Raw genomic sequence first — 19,368 nt, forward strand, 5'->3', positions numbered from 1 at the left:
AGGGGAACACTCATTCACTGCTGGTGGGATTGCAAACTCATGCAACCTCTATGGAAACTCTCCAAAAGTGTGGAGAACTCTTAAAAAACTACAAATGAACCTACCATATGACCCCATTATACCACTCCTTGGCATATACCCAAAGGACTCATCCTATTGTAGAGACACTTGTACAACCATGTTTGTCACTGCTCTTTTCACAATAGCTGAGATGGAAGCAAACTAAGTGCCCCTCAACTGACGAGTGAGTAACAAAAAATGTGGTATATTTACAAATTGGAGTTCTATTCAGCAGTAAAGAAAGATGAAGCAGTAAAGAAAGATGAAATAATGAAATTTCCAGGTAAATGGATGGGATCTAGAAACTGTTATACTAAGTGAAGTAACACAGACTCAGAAAAACAGATGATGTACGTTCTCCATCATATGTGGATCCTAGCACCAAATCCTTTTAAATTCCATGTCCTTTTAATAAGATGATACTGACAGCAGACACTTCTACATGGAATAACTACCATCAACACGACTTCAGCAGTGCGATTGCTAAACCTCGTCACAATTGGGCTTGTTTTTGGTTGTGCTCCTTCATTAAACTAGGTTGTCCTCCTTCGTTAGAGTCATTGACCCCTCACCAGATACCCAGCCACTCTTCCCAGCCAACTGTCTGTAATTTGGTGCTAATCACACATGGTCTCCTGGATTTGGGGAGGGCCAAAGTATCCAATCTGAGGAAGGCTAGGAAGAGAAGGCTTGACCCATGCTGGGTAAAGGCTTCCCAGGGTGCATACCCTCAGGTCACTCAAATACCCACCTCAGCAACCCCTTAGCTATCTCGGTAAGTCAGCTCAGTAAATTCATTGGCTCCCCAGTAAAACTTTAATCAAACATTGGTTTGACACTAGAACCTTAAAAGGGAATACATTACTTAGTATTCTCAGGAAAAGAATCCTCACAACATATGGAAAGTTTATTTGTTAATGTAATTATGTCTCATAATTATTTAAAAAAGAAAATGAGAATATAAAAGGTGTTAAAAAGATATGGGAATGGACATATTTTCCAAAATAGACAAAAAAAAATGAGAAAGCCTAAGCAAGTAATGAAGTCCTGTGTAGGTTTGTTATGATATATAAAGGATGAAAAAAATAATACATACATAATCTTAAAATTTCTAAGGTCATAATTTAGTCAACTAGTTTAAGGAACAAAATATATATCTAGTCAAGGTTTATCCAAGAACATTTGGTTTTTTATCCAAGTTTATCTACATAGCACATGGTAATTAAAAGTTCCAGACTGGTGGAACTAACCTTATTGGATGTTTAACAGCCATCCTTTGAGGCCTATACTAATCTGGTCAGGGGGACTTAAAGGACAGTTTTTTCCCCTGGCCGTCCAAGGTTGACTAAGTTCCAGGGGACTATAGAACATCTCTCAAAATGTCCTGTAACTGTGGTGAGTCACGTGTCCTTTTGTTCAGGGAGGCCATGGAGACCCCACGAGATGGACTTGAACCAGTGTCCAGTCTACGAAGAGGAGGGTCAACTCAGAGGAAACATCCCCTTCATGCTTCCAAGTGAAGTCAGACATGGTCAAGCAGGACCTTTGACTTATCTTCACATAGATGAAACTGGTAAAAGAAAGGAGCCAGGGACTCCTCCCAAGCCCATGTGACCCCTGAGGAAGAGATCTTCAAATGATCTTAAGTATAAATATAAATTGACTTATTTGGGACAACTGTATGGTCTTATACACCCAAAAGGAAAGTATAACCAGAGAGTAAAGTCATCAGTATATTTCTTTAAGTGTTCAAGGGATTACACTTCCCAGACATTAGACTTAAGTCCATATAAAAAGTTATTTAGACAATTATTTCTCATTGATGATTTTGTTCTGCATCAGAAAGTGCTGCTCAGGCGTAAGACTTCAAATCTTGGTCTCCAATACTGTAGTGCCCTCCTGTAGCTAAGGGAGACAACTTGCTACTGTTTTAACATGATGGCCAAATTTGTTTTCTCCCCCTATCTAGGAGCCTTTGAGAGCAAACTGACACCGATTCTAACCACTCCAACAGCTATCAAAATGCCTCAAAGCAAATCCTGAATCCATCACTCTTGAGTCCAGTCTTGGAAGACAAAAGAAAAATGAGGAGGAACCCAATAGAGGGATGTTTGTGGAAGCCCTTGTCAAGAAATTCCAATGGACTCTGATATGAATGTTTGAAATTTTCCCTGTTCTGACTTTTTCCTGACTTGTTCCATGTCTAGAACTTGTAATGCTAATTACTCTTACCTTTACTTCCCCTTCACATCTCCTATTCACCAGTCAAGGACTTTACCCGCCCTCGCCCCGACAGATAAGAGTTATGTAATTTGGGAGTATTTTAGATAGACCCACTGAAGGGGTACTCCAATTGCCTCACCCTGTGTCCCTGTTCAGCATGGAAGAAGCCAGAGCGGTCAGCGTCCCTATTCCCTATTGACAATTCAGAGGATGGTGTGATAAGAATAAGAGGTAGGAATTGGCCACGCAGTTAGGGTAAATAGACCCTAAAGAAAAGTAGCCAGTTTCTTGGCTGAAAGTCAAAATGTCCTTGGTCCTCTTAGCAACATACTCTGTTCCAAAGGCCAAAAATGTCAAAAGTATTTGCCTTTTCTTCGTTGTCTGGATTAAACTCAAAAAGGAGTTAACTAAAGTTGCTTGCATAAATACTTCCAGTTTCTTAGGAAAAAGTAATCTTACTGGCACCTGCACAGTCCCTTACATGTATGTTGTGTGTATGCAGGAAACTCTTCTGACCTTCTCAGGCATTGCACAACACAGGTACACTTACATATACGCAGGAAATACACTCATACACATAAAAATAAAATTAATAAATAAAATATTTTAAAACAGGGTCTCCCTGAAACCCCAGCTAGCCTAGAATTCACTATGTAGTCCAAGCTGGCCTTGATCTCACAGCCATCTTACCTGCCTCTGCCTCCTGAGTGCTGGGATTAAAGGTATGGATCACCATACCTGGCTATAAACTGTTTTATCTATCTATCTATCATCTATCTATCTATTTTTTTTTGAGACAAGATCTCCCTATAGCTTCTGTGTTTTTAAAACATAACTCTCATTACTCTTGGGACACACCTTTCTAATTATAACTATCTACATATTTCCCTTTTTACAGGGCAATAATCTATGACAGTTATAGCTGCTGTGGTATTTCCAGGCAAAAAGTGAAAAAGATAAAATCAGGCAAAATTATAATCTTGAGCAAATTAAATTTGGAGTATAACTAGAGATATAAGAGAGTCCCTATTAAAGATAACAGTCATTCTTCTAAAATTCTAATTGTTATCAAAGTAGGCAGTTAAAAGACTTAGCTTAAGATTATCAAGTGTTGTACTTCTGAGCTACAGTCCTGACCCTCATTTTGTTTTTTTAACTTGCCAGACTGTGATTTTTTTACGCCTAGAAGTTCAATTAGGTGATACACATTTTCTGTAGAACACACTGGGGCTATAGAAGAGTAAGGGAAAAAGGATGGAAAACTTCTTACAGGGTTCAGTCACCAGTGGGGTGTGGGAATGGGGTGGAAGAAAATCAAACTATTGCAAGGGCTGGGTGTTGTGGCTAGTCATATGGAAGGTTCTGGGCTCTACCACAAAAAAGAAACAATCTAACTTTATAAAATGTTAGCATTTGGAGAACAATGGCTAAAATTTATAATTCACTGTGTATCTTTTTTACGATTCCCTGTACATCCACAATTATCTCAAAAATGTTTTAATAAACAAAATTTAACTAAAAAAAAAAGAATGAGCTTAGAATTAAAAAACTTTTCTCTCAATTATATTCCTGTACTGCAATAGATACTGAGTCATCTCATGGTACTTCGTAGTAATGATTTACATTAGGAAACAGCAAAAGCAAGTAATTTATATTGTGAACGATTCATAAAAAATTTAAAAAAATTTAACTTACTCGTTTCTGCTTCAAACTAGCAGTAGGATACCACATTCCAAAATTTAATTGCTTTTGCATTAGAAAAAATGCGAGAGATGAGATTGAAAACCTCTAGGTAGTGATTCACAAACTATGCCAGGTATCCTTGTTATGCTGGCCCAGAAGCGTTTCCTGGACACTTCACAATCTGTGAACTGTCTGAGGGTAAGAGGTGGATTACTAGAGTTCTGACAGCTTTCCAGTCAAGTACCCATAAAGATACTGCATCAGAAATGAGGGCAAGGATGGAAGAACTGAAATAATGGCATTTTGCTCTCATCCTACCCAGACCATCATTCCTAGACTGTTCGACTAGAAAGATAATGTAAAACAGTGGTGACTGTGAAGGTTAGCAAACATCAAAAGCTCTCACCTATTTAATGTAACAGCACAGAGGATTATAAGCTGTCTTATTCACAAATAGGTGCTCAAGAGTGCTGGCCCATACCATCACTCCAAATAACAGGTACTGGGCCACACAGAACCTTATGTATGCAAAGGCTCAATTCTTGACAAAAGTGTGGGGGGGGGGACGGGGGGGTAATTTAAATATGAAATCCAGGTCTCGGACGAGGGCTTAGACTAGCACACTTTTCATGCCTCACTGCACCAAACTTACATTACATTGTCTATTTTGCAAGTTTGGGTGTTTGTTTAAAGAAAAATTTATTTCTGACTTCAATGGTACATAATTTTCTTCAAGTGTATAGAGTATTATAAAAAACTCACTATCTTCTCCTGGACAAGACATTCCAGGACATCCTGGCACACCAGGAAATACATAAATCAAGAGTTCAGAATCCTCGTTTAGCTCGTAAAGCCTGAGATGATTCTGCGCACGGGTCTCCGTCATCTATCCATTTCATGGTGAATGGCTGTCCATTGTCAAAAGAACACGTCTTGAACCTCATTGCAAAGGCCCTAAAAGGAGGTGGAAGGTTCAAAATGTGTTATCATAATATCCCCGCAGACGCCTTCGACTGTGTGGGGCATGGTGCTGCTGTCCCTCCGGGGCTCCATCTCCTCCCTCCCCCGCACGCCTCCCCACCAAGGCTCCTCCCACCGCATGGCTCCCAGGCCACCAGGTTTAGGTGTTTTTTTTATGATTAAAGGTGACTTGCTTAAGCTGAAGTCCTTGAATCTAGAAAATCAGAACATAGAGCTTGTTTGAAACACTAGTAACTGGCTCTTTTAATAAAGTTACTGCAATCAAGAGGCTTCCTTAAGGAGGTACTTCAAACAAGATGATTATCAAACCCAACACAGCTTACAGACCACATCAGATGGACATAGAACTCCTACTCACGTTCAAAGAATCTTGCATTGCAGCCAAGACACATGAAAATGCTGAATATTATATCGTTCCTCTGCCCTTTAATCAGCCATCTTTATCTTATGTTGTGCCGACAACAGGAGTTCCAAATGGCATATGGAAGCAGTTATCTGCTGATCTAGGTTTAAAATAACCACTGTCCTCTAAAAAGCCAACATTCTTAACTGTATCCAGTATCTGGCCACGGAGCCTCTACTTTAATCATACAGCAATCACTTAGGAGTATGTACCATGTGCCAAGTAATATAGTAGACTTGCTATTTAAACATAAATAAGACCTTTATGGACTTTAAGCTATACTAGCGGGGGCGTGGTGGGGGGGAATGACTGGACAGATACGACACTGATGTGTAAACAAACAATTCAACAGTCCCCGCCATCTTCTCTTGGTTGGCCAGATCCCAGTCCTTTATTACATCGTACCAAATTCAGATTCGCAGTATTTTCCTTATCGCCCTCCACTTCCTGTCACCATTATTACAATGGCCTTATAACCAGTCTTCCTATTTCCTGTATAAAAATAGAGAATTAGGGTCCTTGAACAACCCCTTAAGTTCCTACTATTGTGGGTCTTAATCATTGGGTAAAACAAATTTGATTCAGTCAGCATGCAAGGAATAGGTGAGATTTTTCATATAACTTCAAACTCATAAAACACCTTTACACATTTGCCGTACTCCCTCAGGCCTCTCTCCTGCACCTTCCAAGTGATTCATATCCTGAAACTGCTCTTTGATCACACTTCAAGGCCTCAAACCCCTCAGTGGCTTCCCATTGCCGAGAAAATGAAAGAAATTCACAGCCTCAGCATTCCAGCCTTTCTCTCTTCTATGTCACGGTACAAATCCCGGTTCTGACAACCTTGCTAATAACGCTAAGACCGCTCTCTGACATCCTGCAGATGTCTAGCACCTTCTCACCACCATGAACACGATGCTGCCTACCGCCAGCTTCTACTTCATGAACTCAGTCTCTCTGCTTCAAAATACTTCACAAGAAATCTCTTTGGGAGATTATTAGGATTGCATTAATTAGGCTTGGAAAGCCTGCCCACTGTGGCACCATTTCCTGACTGGGATTCCGGTGTGTCGGTGGGGAAAACAGCTGCAGAAGGCACTAGTCACATTCTGTTTTCTCAGTGTGGAGGCGACGCAGCCAGCGGCTTCAAGCTCCTGCTGCACTGACTTCCTCACCATGGCGTGCTGCACATCGAGCTGAAATAAACCCAGTCTCTCTTAAGTTGCTTTGTTTAAAAAAAAGTATTTTTATTTATGTGCCTGAGTGTTTTGCCTTATGGATGTAAGTGCAATGCTCACAGAGGCCAGAGGGGGGCATTGGATTCCCCTGGAACTGGAGTTGTAGGCCACTGTGAGCCACCATGTGGATTGAACCCCTGTCCTCTGCAAGAACAGTGAGCACTCTAAACCACGGAGCCATCATCTCTCCAGCCCTCCCTTAAGTTGCTTTTGTCAGAGTATTTTATCAGTGCAACAGGAAAAGAAACTAAGAGAAAAAAAATTTAAAGAGGACTGGGAGGTATCTTAGTGGTAAACTGCTTGTTGTACAAGTATGAAGACCTCACTTCAGATCCCTAACACCTACGAAAAAAGCCAGGCAAGGAAGCACGTGTCTGTAACCCTAGAGATTGGGGAGGCAGAGGCAGGAAGATCCCTATGGCTTGTTTTGAGCTCTAGGTTCAGTAAGAGATCCAATCTCAAAAAATAAGCCGGAAAGCAACTGAAGAAGACACCCAGAGTTGACTTCCGGCCTTCATGTGCCCACACACACATGCACACATGCACCTATATGTACATGTGTACACACATGAACATTTTCATACACAAACACACATGCATGAGAAAGAACTGAAAACAGACAACTACAAAACTCTAGTGCTAAAGGTCATCTTATTTCCCACTAACATCTGTGGTGTCAGAAGCAACAAGCAACATCCACATATGCACCTCTTTCTGCTTGCTTGCCCTTCTGGGTGCACCACATCATTTACTGCCCAGCTGTAGCATGTAGAAACAAGTGCAGTTAGTTCTAAGAGAGATGGTGCTGTTTTCCAATACCTTGAACTCAATGAGACAGAACAGCAAAGCTCTTCACTTCCCTGTTGGACTCTCATCTGTCAGTGAGTTCCTGCTGTGAGAAGCTACGTTACATGACCGACACAGAGGAAGCCTGTTAGACACTGACCCTTGAGCCACTGCACTTGTGCTGTATTTGGACCGTGTTTTCTGGAACTAAAGACAGCATTTTACTTTATACCTATTCCACATTGCTTATTAGAATCAGCCTATCACTATCTTTTGCGAACATGATTCTATCTTCAAATGCATTATTTACTCAGTTTGGTGAACAGTATTGAAGACAAAGTTAAATACCTGTCAACTGCGTTATATTCTTCCCCACCATTATTTTTCAAATGTTCAGAACATTTACTATCCTATTCACTAAACAAGTGACACTTGCACTTTAGAAACATAAGAATCACCTGAGACATTAGATCAAAATGAATACTCTGAGCATGAGCTCTAACATCCCATGGACATGGAGTTGGCACCCATGAACATTGATACTAACAAGCTGAATGAATCTAACATTATGCAGGAAAAAATACATTTTAAAGATGGTGCCTTAAACTGTTTCTGGTCATAGAAATTATTGTTTCCTTCTTCGGGTCTCCTCCAGCAACACCATAAACTGTATAACAAGCAAGAACCAACCAGCCTTGTTCTCCACTAGACAGCTAGTGCATAGCACATGCCCAGGTTCATCAGGGACAAATAACTGCTTGCTATTGTAATGAGCATATATACTCTTCACTGTTTCTGCCACTCATGTAACACAGACATGCAAACAACAATCGGTATTGAGGTGAACTTAGTTAAACTTAGTTATATTCCAGAAACAGTAAACCTATAAATGTGGATTTATATCCTCTGAAGCACCCTGTGCATGGAACATTACTCTAGAAATAATTACTGAAATAGTTAAGTGGAAGAGACAGATGAGACGTTGGTATATGATAATAGCATAAATCAGTGGAGGAAAATTGGAACATTCAAGATGGAAAAGTGTTGGGGAAACAATCTGTAAAGAAGAGTATAAAATCGGGCCCCTCCGCATACCATATTCCATCCACAAAAGTAAACTGCAAACAGAAAAGCTTTAAATAGTTTAAGGAAGGAGTAAGAGGATACACTATAGATGACTGGGAGAAGATTTTTAAATAAAATTTACAAATCAAATTTTTTTTTACAAACTTAAACCAAAGTGATACATAAAACGTCAACATATTTTCTTACGAAAAGAACCATAAGCAGGACTCGGACTGTGAAGTGCCTATATAGCACGCATAAAGTCCTGGGTTAGAGCTCTAGCGCAGCATAAAACTGTGTATGGTGGTACACCCCCTGTAATCCCAACACTTGAGCGGTGCGGAGGCAGGACCAAAAGTTCAGGGTCATCCTTGGCTACTTAGTGAGTTTCAGCCCAGCCTGAGCTATGTAAGACTTTGCCTTACCAAAAACAGAAAAGAGAGAAAAGAGCGTGGGAGGGAGGGAGGAAGGAAACAGAACCATAAACAAAAAGGCATGACCAATACTAGGAAAAGATATTTGTAACACATAGCAACAAAGGCTTTGTACATGCTGTCGTCTGCTTTCTGTTGTGGTAAAACGCTGCCCAAAGCTGACTTGGGGAGGAAAGTTCACAGTCCATCAATGAGGGAAATCAAAATCTAGGTTGCAGGAGCTGACGGAAGGACTACAGAGGAGCATTGCTTACTGGCTTGTTTCCTGGTGGCTTGCTCTGCTAGCTTTTTTTTTTTTTAATTTTTTAAAATGTTAACTTTTATGTGTAGGAGTGTTTTGCCTGAATGAATATAAGTGCACCGAGTGTACGCGATGTCCCCAGAGGCCAGGGAAGGGTGTCAGGTGCCCTGGAATTGGAGTTAAAGACAGCCATGTGGGTGCTGAAAACCAAATCTGGGTCCTCCAGAAGAACAGCCAGTGGTCTTGACCCCTGAGCCACCTCCCCAGCCCCTCAACTAGCTTTCTTGTATAGTACCAGCCCACCTGCCCAGGGATGGCACTGCCAGAGAGAGCTGGGCCCTCCCTCCAACATCAATTAGCAGTTAAGAAAATGTCTCATAAACATTCCCACAGACCATTTCAGTGGAGGAAATTCCTTAATTGAGGTCCCCTCTTCCCAGGTGTCTCTAGTTTCTGTCAAGTTGACAAAAACTGAGCATCGCAAGTACCTAAAACATACGCAAATGTTTAAGTCTACTATTAAAAAGGCAATATTATAGAAAAATAGGCAAAGGACAGGAACATAATTTGTGACAGAGGAATTAATATAATTAAAAAGAATCCCAGCACCCACATGGTGACTAACAACTGTCCCTAACTCTAGTTCCAGGGCATCCAATGCCCTCTTCTGACTTGCATAAGTACTGCATGAAACAGGTGCACACTTGCAAACATGCAGGCATAACATTCATATGCATAAAATAAACATAATTAAATATTTTTTAGGCCAGGCATGGTGGGAACACCTTTAATCCCAGCACTCGGGAGGCAAAGACAGGCAGAGAGCTGTGAGTCCAAAGCCAGCCTGGTCTACGTAGCAAGTTTCAAGGCCAGCTGGGATTACAGGTAGACCCTGTCTCAAAAAGACCAAAAAATAAAAATAAATGAAATAAAACTTCTAAAATTGGCAAAAAGTTTAAATGTTGGTAGTGTCAATTTTGGGTGGGAATGTGAAGTAGTAGAAACTTACACATTGCTGCAATAGGGTCTGATACAAGGCACAGGAAGGATCAGATAACAATGAACGGAGCTGTGCTTCAGGGCCTGGCAAGACACCCCATGTATGCGCCCAATGAGACACATACTGATGCTGTAAGAGCGGATGAATGGAAATACCTAACTACTCATTAGTAGGGAATAAATCAGCTATGCTTAAGTTTTGCAGAAATGAAAATTCCTACTATAGTTAAAGTGACTCTACATGGCTGGACTGTAAATCCATAATGAAGTAAAGATATACCATATGATACCATGTAAGAAAAAATAAGAAAGAACATTTTACTTGGAAGAATTTTTCTTTTGAAACACTTTAATTTTTTTTAATTTATTTTTATTTTATACATATGAGTGTTTTGCCTGCATGTATGTAAATGTAAAACTTGTGTGCAATGCCCAAGTAGGCCAGAAAAAGGCACTGGATTCCCTAGAAGTTAAGGATGGTTGTTAGCCACCATGTGGGCATTGGGAACTGAATCTGGGTCTTCTGCAAGAACAGCTAGTGCTCTGAACCACTGAGCCATCGCTCCAGCCCCAGGTGTACATGTCTAAATACCAAAATTAACGTAAGGAAATAGCTATCTACCAGAGCCTGTGAAAGAGCAATGAACAGGGAGAAAAGAAAGCCAGGGTGTAGTGCAGGCTCCACAGAGAGAGCTCTGGGACTGGACTCTATTTCTGAGCAGCTTCCTCATTAAACTGGAAGAACTTCTGGATGGACTGAACATGTTTCCTTTCCTAATCAAGATTAAGTTCAGTAAAACTAAGATAAAATTGATGCAGTGTGGCTTTCAAGGAGGTAGAAAAAAAATCACCAAATTTAAAAGAAGAAGAAGAAGAAGATGCAAATAGCCAGGCATGGTGGTGCACATCTTTAATCCCAGCACTCAGGAGGCAGAGGCAGGCAGATCTTTGTGAGATCTAGGCCGGACTGGTTTACATAGAGAGTTTCAGGCCAGCTGTAGTTCGAGGGAGACCGTGTCTCAAAAAAACAAAACAAAACAAAACAACAACAGCAAAAAAAAAGGGTAGAAATAGAAAAAACCAAGGCACAAAACACCAGAAATACATAAGCATCAAACCCACTAAAACTGAATTTCCTCTTCCTTAGAATTCATACCCAAATAAGCTAAAGTCAATTTTACTTCTACAAGGATATGAATTTATAGATAAGATTTTTGTTTGTTTTTGTGTGTGTACATGTGTTGTTTTTTGTTTGTTTGTTTGAGATAATTTCATTATATAGCCCATGATGACCTCTTCTAAAGTACTGGGATTACAGGCAGGTGGCACCATACCCAACTATCCTAATTTTTTCTCAAATATTTTATTTATTATTTTTATTTTATGTGTATGAGTGTATTACCAACATGTGTAAAGTGTACCCATTTCATGCAATGCTCAGAGTTCAGATGGTTGTTAGCTACCATGTGGGTGCTGGGAATCCAACCCGAATCCTCCTCTACAAGAGCTGTCAGTGCTCTTAACTGCCGAGCCATCTCCCCAGCCATATAAATTCTTTTTTTAAAATATTTATTTATTTTTATTTCATGTGTTTGAGTGTTTTACCTTCACATAAGTATACTCATAGATGTAATACCCATGGAGGACAGAAGAGGGCGTTGGATATCCTGAAACTACAGTTAAGAATGGCTGTTGGCCGCCATGTGGGTGCTGGGAACTGAACCCAGGTCCTCTGCAAGAGCAGTCAGCACTCTTAACCACTGAGCCATCTCTCCGGGCCTTAGATAAATTCTGCTTCCTCTTTAAATCCCCATCTTCCCTTCTCCCTGGATCCAGAGTTGTCTAAAACAGCAAGCCTCTTCCTGTGGGTTGTTTGTTGCTTTCCCTTACGTGATCTCCTGCACATCCCCAGTACTGGTGGAGTAGACACAGGGAAGTTTCATAGCCTGGCTCTGCCACCGCAAAGGCCATTCAGCAGAAAGTGAGTCAGGCGCAACTGAGTTTTCGGAATGGGGGACACGTACCTACCTTTTGAAACAGTGTGCAGCTGTCAGGACCCAGCAGCTACTCAGGAGCGTGGCTCCACAAAGGAGCCTGCCGTCTCCATGGGATGACTTGAGCCGGAGGGAAACCTGCCAAGGCCAACCACCCCTAGGAAAAGTCAAGCCACACATCCGTGGGAAGCAAAAAGACAAAGAAAAACATCAGGTAAAACAGCGACTTTGCCGGCTTGTAGGGGGAGAAGGCCATTAAAAGGGATCCCTTCAAATATGGAGAATGATGACCCTAAACTCGGCAGGCCACAGGCTTGAGGGGCGCTGGAGATTTGGCACCTATGTGCATTCCACTCATCTCGAACACTCTTGGAAACAAGATGCCTTCTTTATAGTTCATGATTCTAACGTAATTTCTCTACTTTGTCCACTCCACCTACACAGCTTTAAAACAATGCCACTTTCCACCAGCGAAGTAAAATTAAAAACGTTATATAAAACCGGTCAAATAAGAAACAAATATATCAACTCACGCTGTGGCACCTGTTTACCTGAACTCACACGTGAGTGCACACACAATCTCCCTTGTCCATAATTGCATTCCTTGATTTTGCTGAGGACTGAGTGTCACTTTAGTGAGCAGACTGTTGTCTGGGTTTTTCTTGCTGGTTTTTCTTATCTTACAGCAGTGACAGTGCACATTCTCAATGATACAGATGATCCAGGTATAAATTGTAACTTAAATTTCTTGCTCCACATAAAAAATCATGTGGTCCTTTCAGTACCTGAATGGCTACACAATGGTATCTATAGTTTTTGTCATTTTTAATCTTATAGAAGTAAATATGACACTTTAATATATAAATATACATTAGGTAATGCTATTATTTATAGGTGTCTTAACAAAATTTAAATTCTGCCGTGTCACTGGAAATCATTGAAAGGTATCCTGTATTCACATTGCCTGTGTTGATGCTTTTAAAAGTTTACGTCATACATCAGATGTATATTTTTGGTTTGGCATAGACAACTGTTGTAATTTTTCTTGGCTTTTTTTATAAAGAACTTTCTTTTTTCTAATTTTTAAAACATTCATGTGTATGGGTGGTGTGTGTGCATGTGTGTGTGTGTGTGTGTGTACGTGTTAATGTCAAAACACAACTTGTGGGTGACAGTTTTCTCCTTCCATCCTGTGGGTTATAGAGATCAAACTCAGGTTGTCAGGTTTGGGGGCAAGTGCATTTACCTACTGAGCCATCTGGCTGGCTCCTTATAGAATTTTCTGAAGGGATGGTAACTTCTCAAGAATTGTGGATAAACATATTTTTGCAATTATAAAAAGAACCAAATATATTCTAAACTAGATGAATCTTCACAGTTACAGATTTTTTGAGTCCCCTGTTAAAGTAAAGCTACATTACTCTTCAGAAACTTGATCTCATGAGTCATGGGATAGCTTTATAATAACATTAAATTAAATGCATATCAAAGTACAGGAAAATTATCAATGTACTCTGTACTTAATTTATAAAAGAAACCCAATATATAATAAAGAGAATCTCAAGTTTGTGGCACTAGGCATATAATTTATCTGTAATAATCTTTGAAGAATCTTTTACCTTAACGAATTTTTCCCACCAATGATCCTCTTCTGCCGACGGTGTAATAATCTCAAACCACAAACAGACGAGAGGGTCTCTGAAGCAGAAAGGGTCCTTAATTAACCACCAAGCTGTGATGGACGGGTGAGAACACCCTCCTCCCTCACCTCGAACTTCCTTCCTTATTTAAAATGCCTTTTATTACAAACTGTGTGATATTTTTTCTGGCAATAAAAGATGTGTTTTCTCAGGCTGGACAGATGGCTCAATGGATAAGAGCACTGGCTGATTTTGCAGAGGACCCAGGTTCAATTCTCAGCATCCACAGGGCAGCTAACAATCATCTGTAACTCCATTTATAAGGGATCCAATGCTTTCTTCTGACCTCCATGGGTATTGTACGGTGTGGGTGCACTTAAATGCATTCAATACACTCATATATGTAAAATAAAAATAATAATTAAAAATTTTTAAAAAGATTTTCTCATTTAATCAAATGACAATGATTTTTAAGTAGATGAGAAATTTTATGATGTTTTCCATCATTAGGTACTGAACCGACTCTATCCAGTACATTCACATTTCTGTCCTGAATACACAACACAAAGAGAAGAGTTAAATATATGAGTTAAATAGGTATACAAAAGAAAGGAAAATATAAAAGCAGGACTAATTTTTAAATAATTTTACAAAGTAAAATGTATGCAGGAGTAACTTCCTTCATGAAGTATATGTATGTAATATATATAGTGTTTCTATATAAATATATAAACTCGGAAACATAAAGCACATGTACTATATTCACAAACCCTTGTTTTTCCACCTGTGTAGGAGGAAGAGGAGGGTAGGAATTGTGCCAAGAACATGGAGAACAAATCAGCTCTAACGGCCTCACAATAACTAGGCAAGGGAGTACCAGGGACTCAGCGGGAGGTCTTGACACAGAAAGGTGTAACAATGTGCCCCAAGATCGCTAATTTGCCAGATGATCTGAGAGGCATACCATAAAAATTTAGCCTTCATCCCTTAGTCTGTCTTCAGTTTATAAAATCAGAAAAACAAGTCTACAATTCCTCAAGTTGGGGCAATGCATTTGATGCCATTAAGCAATGTTGTAATACTGAGCGAGCAATACTTAAAATCTACCCCACTCTGGGGAAAAGCACTGATTTCAAGAAAGGAAAATCCATTTTAAGCTATACAGTGTAATATAAAATTGAGAAACACAAGTTCCTTTCTAAAAGTGTCCCACCAGATGATCAATGCCCAGCAGTTGCAGTCAGTCATCTTAGAGACGTCACTGTCCTGAACTGCAGCATACTGCAGGAGGATAAGGAGTCAAATTCTTTATGAGGTACTTTGTGATGTTTTTTATTCAGGGTTAGTGGCATTGCCCATCATAGAAAAATATAGAATAAGATGAGTTTATACATTGTTTTTATATTGTTCAACTGCTTAAGGAATTTGACATGAGCTAAAGAATTAGCTATATTCAATTTGTAAATACAATTTATATTATTGCTTTGTTTTTTGTTTGTTTGTTTTTGAGACAGGCTCTCCCTGTAGCCCCAGCTGGCCTGGAACTCACTATGTAGACCAGGCTGGCCTCAATGTCACAGATATGAAGTTGTAATGTGTATTTAGGAAAGCCACCTTACCAAATGTCATCACATTCAGAAGTCCCTCAACACCAGATTAACACCATCAATTCTTTTCTTGTATTATCTTTAATAATAATTACAATGTTTAAAAAGCAAGAGAGAGAGAATGTTTGAGTGAACCAAAGTATACACCTACAATCCAGATCAAAAGGGATTGTTCGTTCTTTTCATAAAAGGTAAAGATTTTTCAAAATACTTAATTCTCTCACTCTTTCTTTCTTTTTAATATTTTATTAGTTTTATCTTATGTGTATGAGTGTATTGCCTGCATGTGCGTAACTGTACCAATGCCATGCAATGCCCACAGAGGTCAGAAGAGGGTGCTGGATTTTCCTGGAACTGGAGTTACAGAGGTTAGCCACCACGTGGGTGCTGGGAATCATACACATAAAATAAAAATAAATCAATTAAAAAAAGTTTAAAAAAGAATTCTAAGTATGATAGAAGTTATCAAAGGAGAAGTGGGGAAAATGGGGACACTTTAAATGGGGAGGGTGGGGAGGGAGGCTAAGACAGAGAGAGAAAGAGGAGAGCTAAATAGTGCCTAACTAGTATAAAAAAACAGAGGGAACTGTATTAGCCCAAAAACCTACTAAAAATTACACAGACACTATCCCTACATGAGTCTGTGAGTATAGTTGAAGATTACATAACAAGAAACCGTGCCAGACAGAAGAAATCTTCCTTTGAGTTGCTGGCCAGGGTAGTCCAAGAGACACCCAATATTTCACAGGCTATTGCCACAGTCTTTGATTGCCTCCCAGAACTTGATGGCAAGACCCTACTGCTGAAGACAGGACATACTTTGGACACAGGATTTGAAGTGATAGAGCTGGGACTGACTTGGAAGCCACCTCCTCTGAAAGCTAGCTCTCATAGCTTTGGAGAGCACTATGCAAGCAGGTAAGGGAGAACATCCATCAATGTTCCAACCCCAGCTTCAAGGCCTAAAAAACCACATCAATGCACAGCAAACGAAATTGGTGCAGTAGTGGTACTTATATCTTGGGGGTAATCAACAGCTACCTAATTGGTCTTAAAGCCAACTCAATGGGAGGAGACTCAGGTGTGGTACTGTAACCTAGTCAAATACACATGGCTGGAGAGGTCATAGATCTTAGAGAAAACCACAAGGCTGTCACATTCCTAGACAAATGTGATTTTTTACTATGTGCAGATATGGATCCTTAAATTTATAGACAAGTATCCCAGTTACCATCCATCAAAGAAGCTTCTTTTTCAAGAGACAGAGATAATAACAGAGTTCCACAACTGGTCACACACAGAGACTGTGAATTGCCCAAGACTAAGTGGCACATCTAGGATGCAACCTCTACTCCTAAGGCTCAGGGAACACAGAACAAGGGATGACGAGAACACTAATGATCTTTCAATTCTCATCAACGAAGCTCCCTCATGCAACAGAAGGCCAGGAACACAAAAAGTCACAAATAGCCAAAACACAGAAAATAAGAGTCTAGAGAGTGTGGGTCCTTGGACAGGTCTATATCAAAATCCACCCACCCAGGGTTCAGGGAACATTTGGTAAGAGGGGACAGAAAGACAGTAAGAGCCAGAGAGGAGGTGCATGACCGCATGGAAATAGTCCTACACGTGCCTGGGCCCCTTTTCATACAAACCCACAGCAATGGTATCAGCATGCACAAGACCCATGCAAACTTAAGTAGACAAAAACCCAGCACAGAACTGTGGGAATGAACAGCAGGCCCCAATCTTAGTCAAAGAATTGTTGGCAGCTGATTACTGCTGGGTGAGGAAGAGCTGATCTTCTTAAAGGGAGGAACTCTAGATAAGCTGACTAAATCCCAGTGGATGAACTTGCACTGAGGGGTTTCTGGGAACAAATCACAGAATATATGAACTCCAGTGGGGGAGGGGCTATGGGAGGAGGGGTTATGGGAGGAGGCCAAAGGGGAAAAGGGCATAAAGACGATTTTCTGTATGAAATACACAAAAATTCAATAAAAAATTAAAAATAAATAAAAAAATAAAATACAGCAAATTTAGGAAATGCGTGGAAAATAAAATTCTCTTGAAAAGTGAAGAAAGGAATTCTAAGTACGAGAGAACTGCTCATTATATTAATATTGTTCTATAGTCTCATTTTCCTTAAATTTTTTGAATTTTAGGGCATAAAATGTGCAGAAGAAAAATCCGTCTTTTGACTTTAGTCAGATGTGGTGGCTCATGACTGAAATCCAGGAAACTGAGGCAAGAGGATCACTGTGAGTTCAAGGTCATCCTGAGCTGCAGAGTGAGTTTCAGGTTAGCCTGGGCTAGAGCGAGACTCTGCTTCAAAAAACAAAAACAAAAGCCACTTTAAAAATTATCCCTACTCTTTAAAATATGAACAAAATATGAGTAAAGCAGGGTTTTCCTCTAAGTCAGCTCTGTGTTTTCATTTCATTTCTTTCCTTTTTATGAAGTAGATATCAATCTTGAATCTTTAAGGAGAGCAACAAACCTGTTGTATTAGAGGCAAAGGTGGTTCAGAAATGGCTGAGAATATAACAAGTTGTTGATCTTGGAGCCCCTAAGGTCCTAGAAGCCAGCTGCAGCCTTCTGTAAACCTCACTTGGGCATATCTGCAGACTCCCACCAGCTCTAGATTCCAACACAAACAACAAGGGGCTGTATACATTCCTTCACACGGGAACTTTGATAGCAAAGTACTGCTGTGGTGATATCTTGGGGATTAGTGGTCTCTGACTTGTTTACAGTCCCAGAAGTGACTCACCTCTGTTATCACTGCTTGAGGCCTTCTTGCCATGATAATCACAGATAACTCCTGCATCTTCACTGTGGCGGCAGTTGTGTCTTCCAATATCTCGTTTGATGCAGTCAGCCAGGGACCTCTCATTTCCTGTGCACTTCACATTATCCATGTGAATAGGTCCTTTTCCTTCCCCAAAATAAGCCATGGTCCTTGCTCTGGCAGGACCCCTGGAAACAGAGCATTCTTAAGGATGTGGTGAATCAGTCTGAACAGATTGAAGCTTGCACTTAGATCCAACTCTCTTCATTAATTCTTAAATATTAAAATTATCATGTACATGTACTGAAAATCATTTTTGTGACTATCAAAAAATGTAACAAGTAATTACTATACCTTCTTCATTGGCATATTCCATAGATACTTTATGGAATCCTCTGCCTCTGTTTAGCTTCTGTTCAGAAAGTCACAAATAATGGCATGTCAAAAATAGTAATTTTAAATTCTGCATGTGAAAAAAGTCACCTTCAATTTTTTTACCCTCTTATAAAGATATCACTCTTCGATATTATGTTGCCAAGAAATCTGTGAGATAAAATAATTACCAGGCACCTAAGAGCATTTTTTTTAGCTCTTTTAGAAGCAAAAAGCTGTGTACAGCTCAACAGAGAAAGAGAACCAGGAATCATGAATTGAAGGCTGAATTCTTTTGGAATATTTCCTTTTGCTGTTATTTTAACATTACTTTTAAAAAACCAGATAAATCCAAAAACATTTTAATGAAAGAAAAATTTTAAACACCATAGTTAAGTCAAGTTCTAATAAATTAATGAATGTAATTATGAGAGGCAAAAATCATTGGAGTCAGAATCAAAGGAAAACTATCCTTGATATATAAAGTTAGGAAAAAATATTAAGCAAGACAAAGCTATAAATAAAAAGACTGACACATTTAACAAATAAAAAAATGCTACTTTCCTAGAAACTGCTCTAAGGAAAATAAAAAGAAATTAGAAAATTGGTATTTGTAATGAACATTTGAATACATTTATGACTAAATATTTTCTAACAGAGGAAAATAGCATATATTATACTCCTAGAAATAACTTTAAAAAAACCCAAACTCCAACAACCTAAGAAAAAAAACAGGCTAGGAAGAGCCCAACACATTGCATCTTACATAAAAGAAAACACTGATGGCCAACGAACAAATGGGAAGTGTTGAGTCTTGTTAGTCATCAGAGGTAACCTGAGGAGGTAAACAA

The 19,368-nt window shown here is 39.6% G+C and overlaps 1 protein-coding gene across 1 annotated transcript in view; it reads right to left on the minus strand.

The window, feature by feature from the left end:
* The window catches only part of Prss12 (serine protease 12), an 85,298-nt gene that overhangs the window by 13,909 nt on the left and 52,021 nt on the right, over nt 1–19,368 (minus strand). Inside the window, exons 7-9 of the mRNA XM_008846053.3 lie at nt 18,128–18,333; nt 13,727–13,805; nt 12,142–12,264 (exon numbers count right to left, since the gene is read on the minus strand). Of these exons, the coding sequence (XP_008844275.1) occupies nt 12,142–12,264; nt 13,727–13,805; nt 18,128–18,333 (408 nt within the window). The remainder of the gene's footprint in view (nt 1–12,141; nt 12,265–13,726; nt 13,806–18,127; nt 18,334–19,368) is intronic.

Source organism: Nannospalax galili, unplaced genomic scaffold (genome assembly GCF_000622305.1).
Source record: "Nannospalax galili isolate Female #2095 unplaced genomic scaffold, S.galili_v1.0 scaffold142, whole genome shotgun sequence".
Taxonomy (NCBI): domain Eukaryota; kingdom Metazoa; phylum Chordata; class Mammalia; order Rodentia; family Spalacidae; genus Nannospalax; species Nannospalax galili.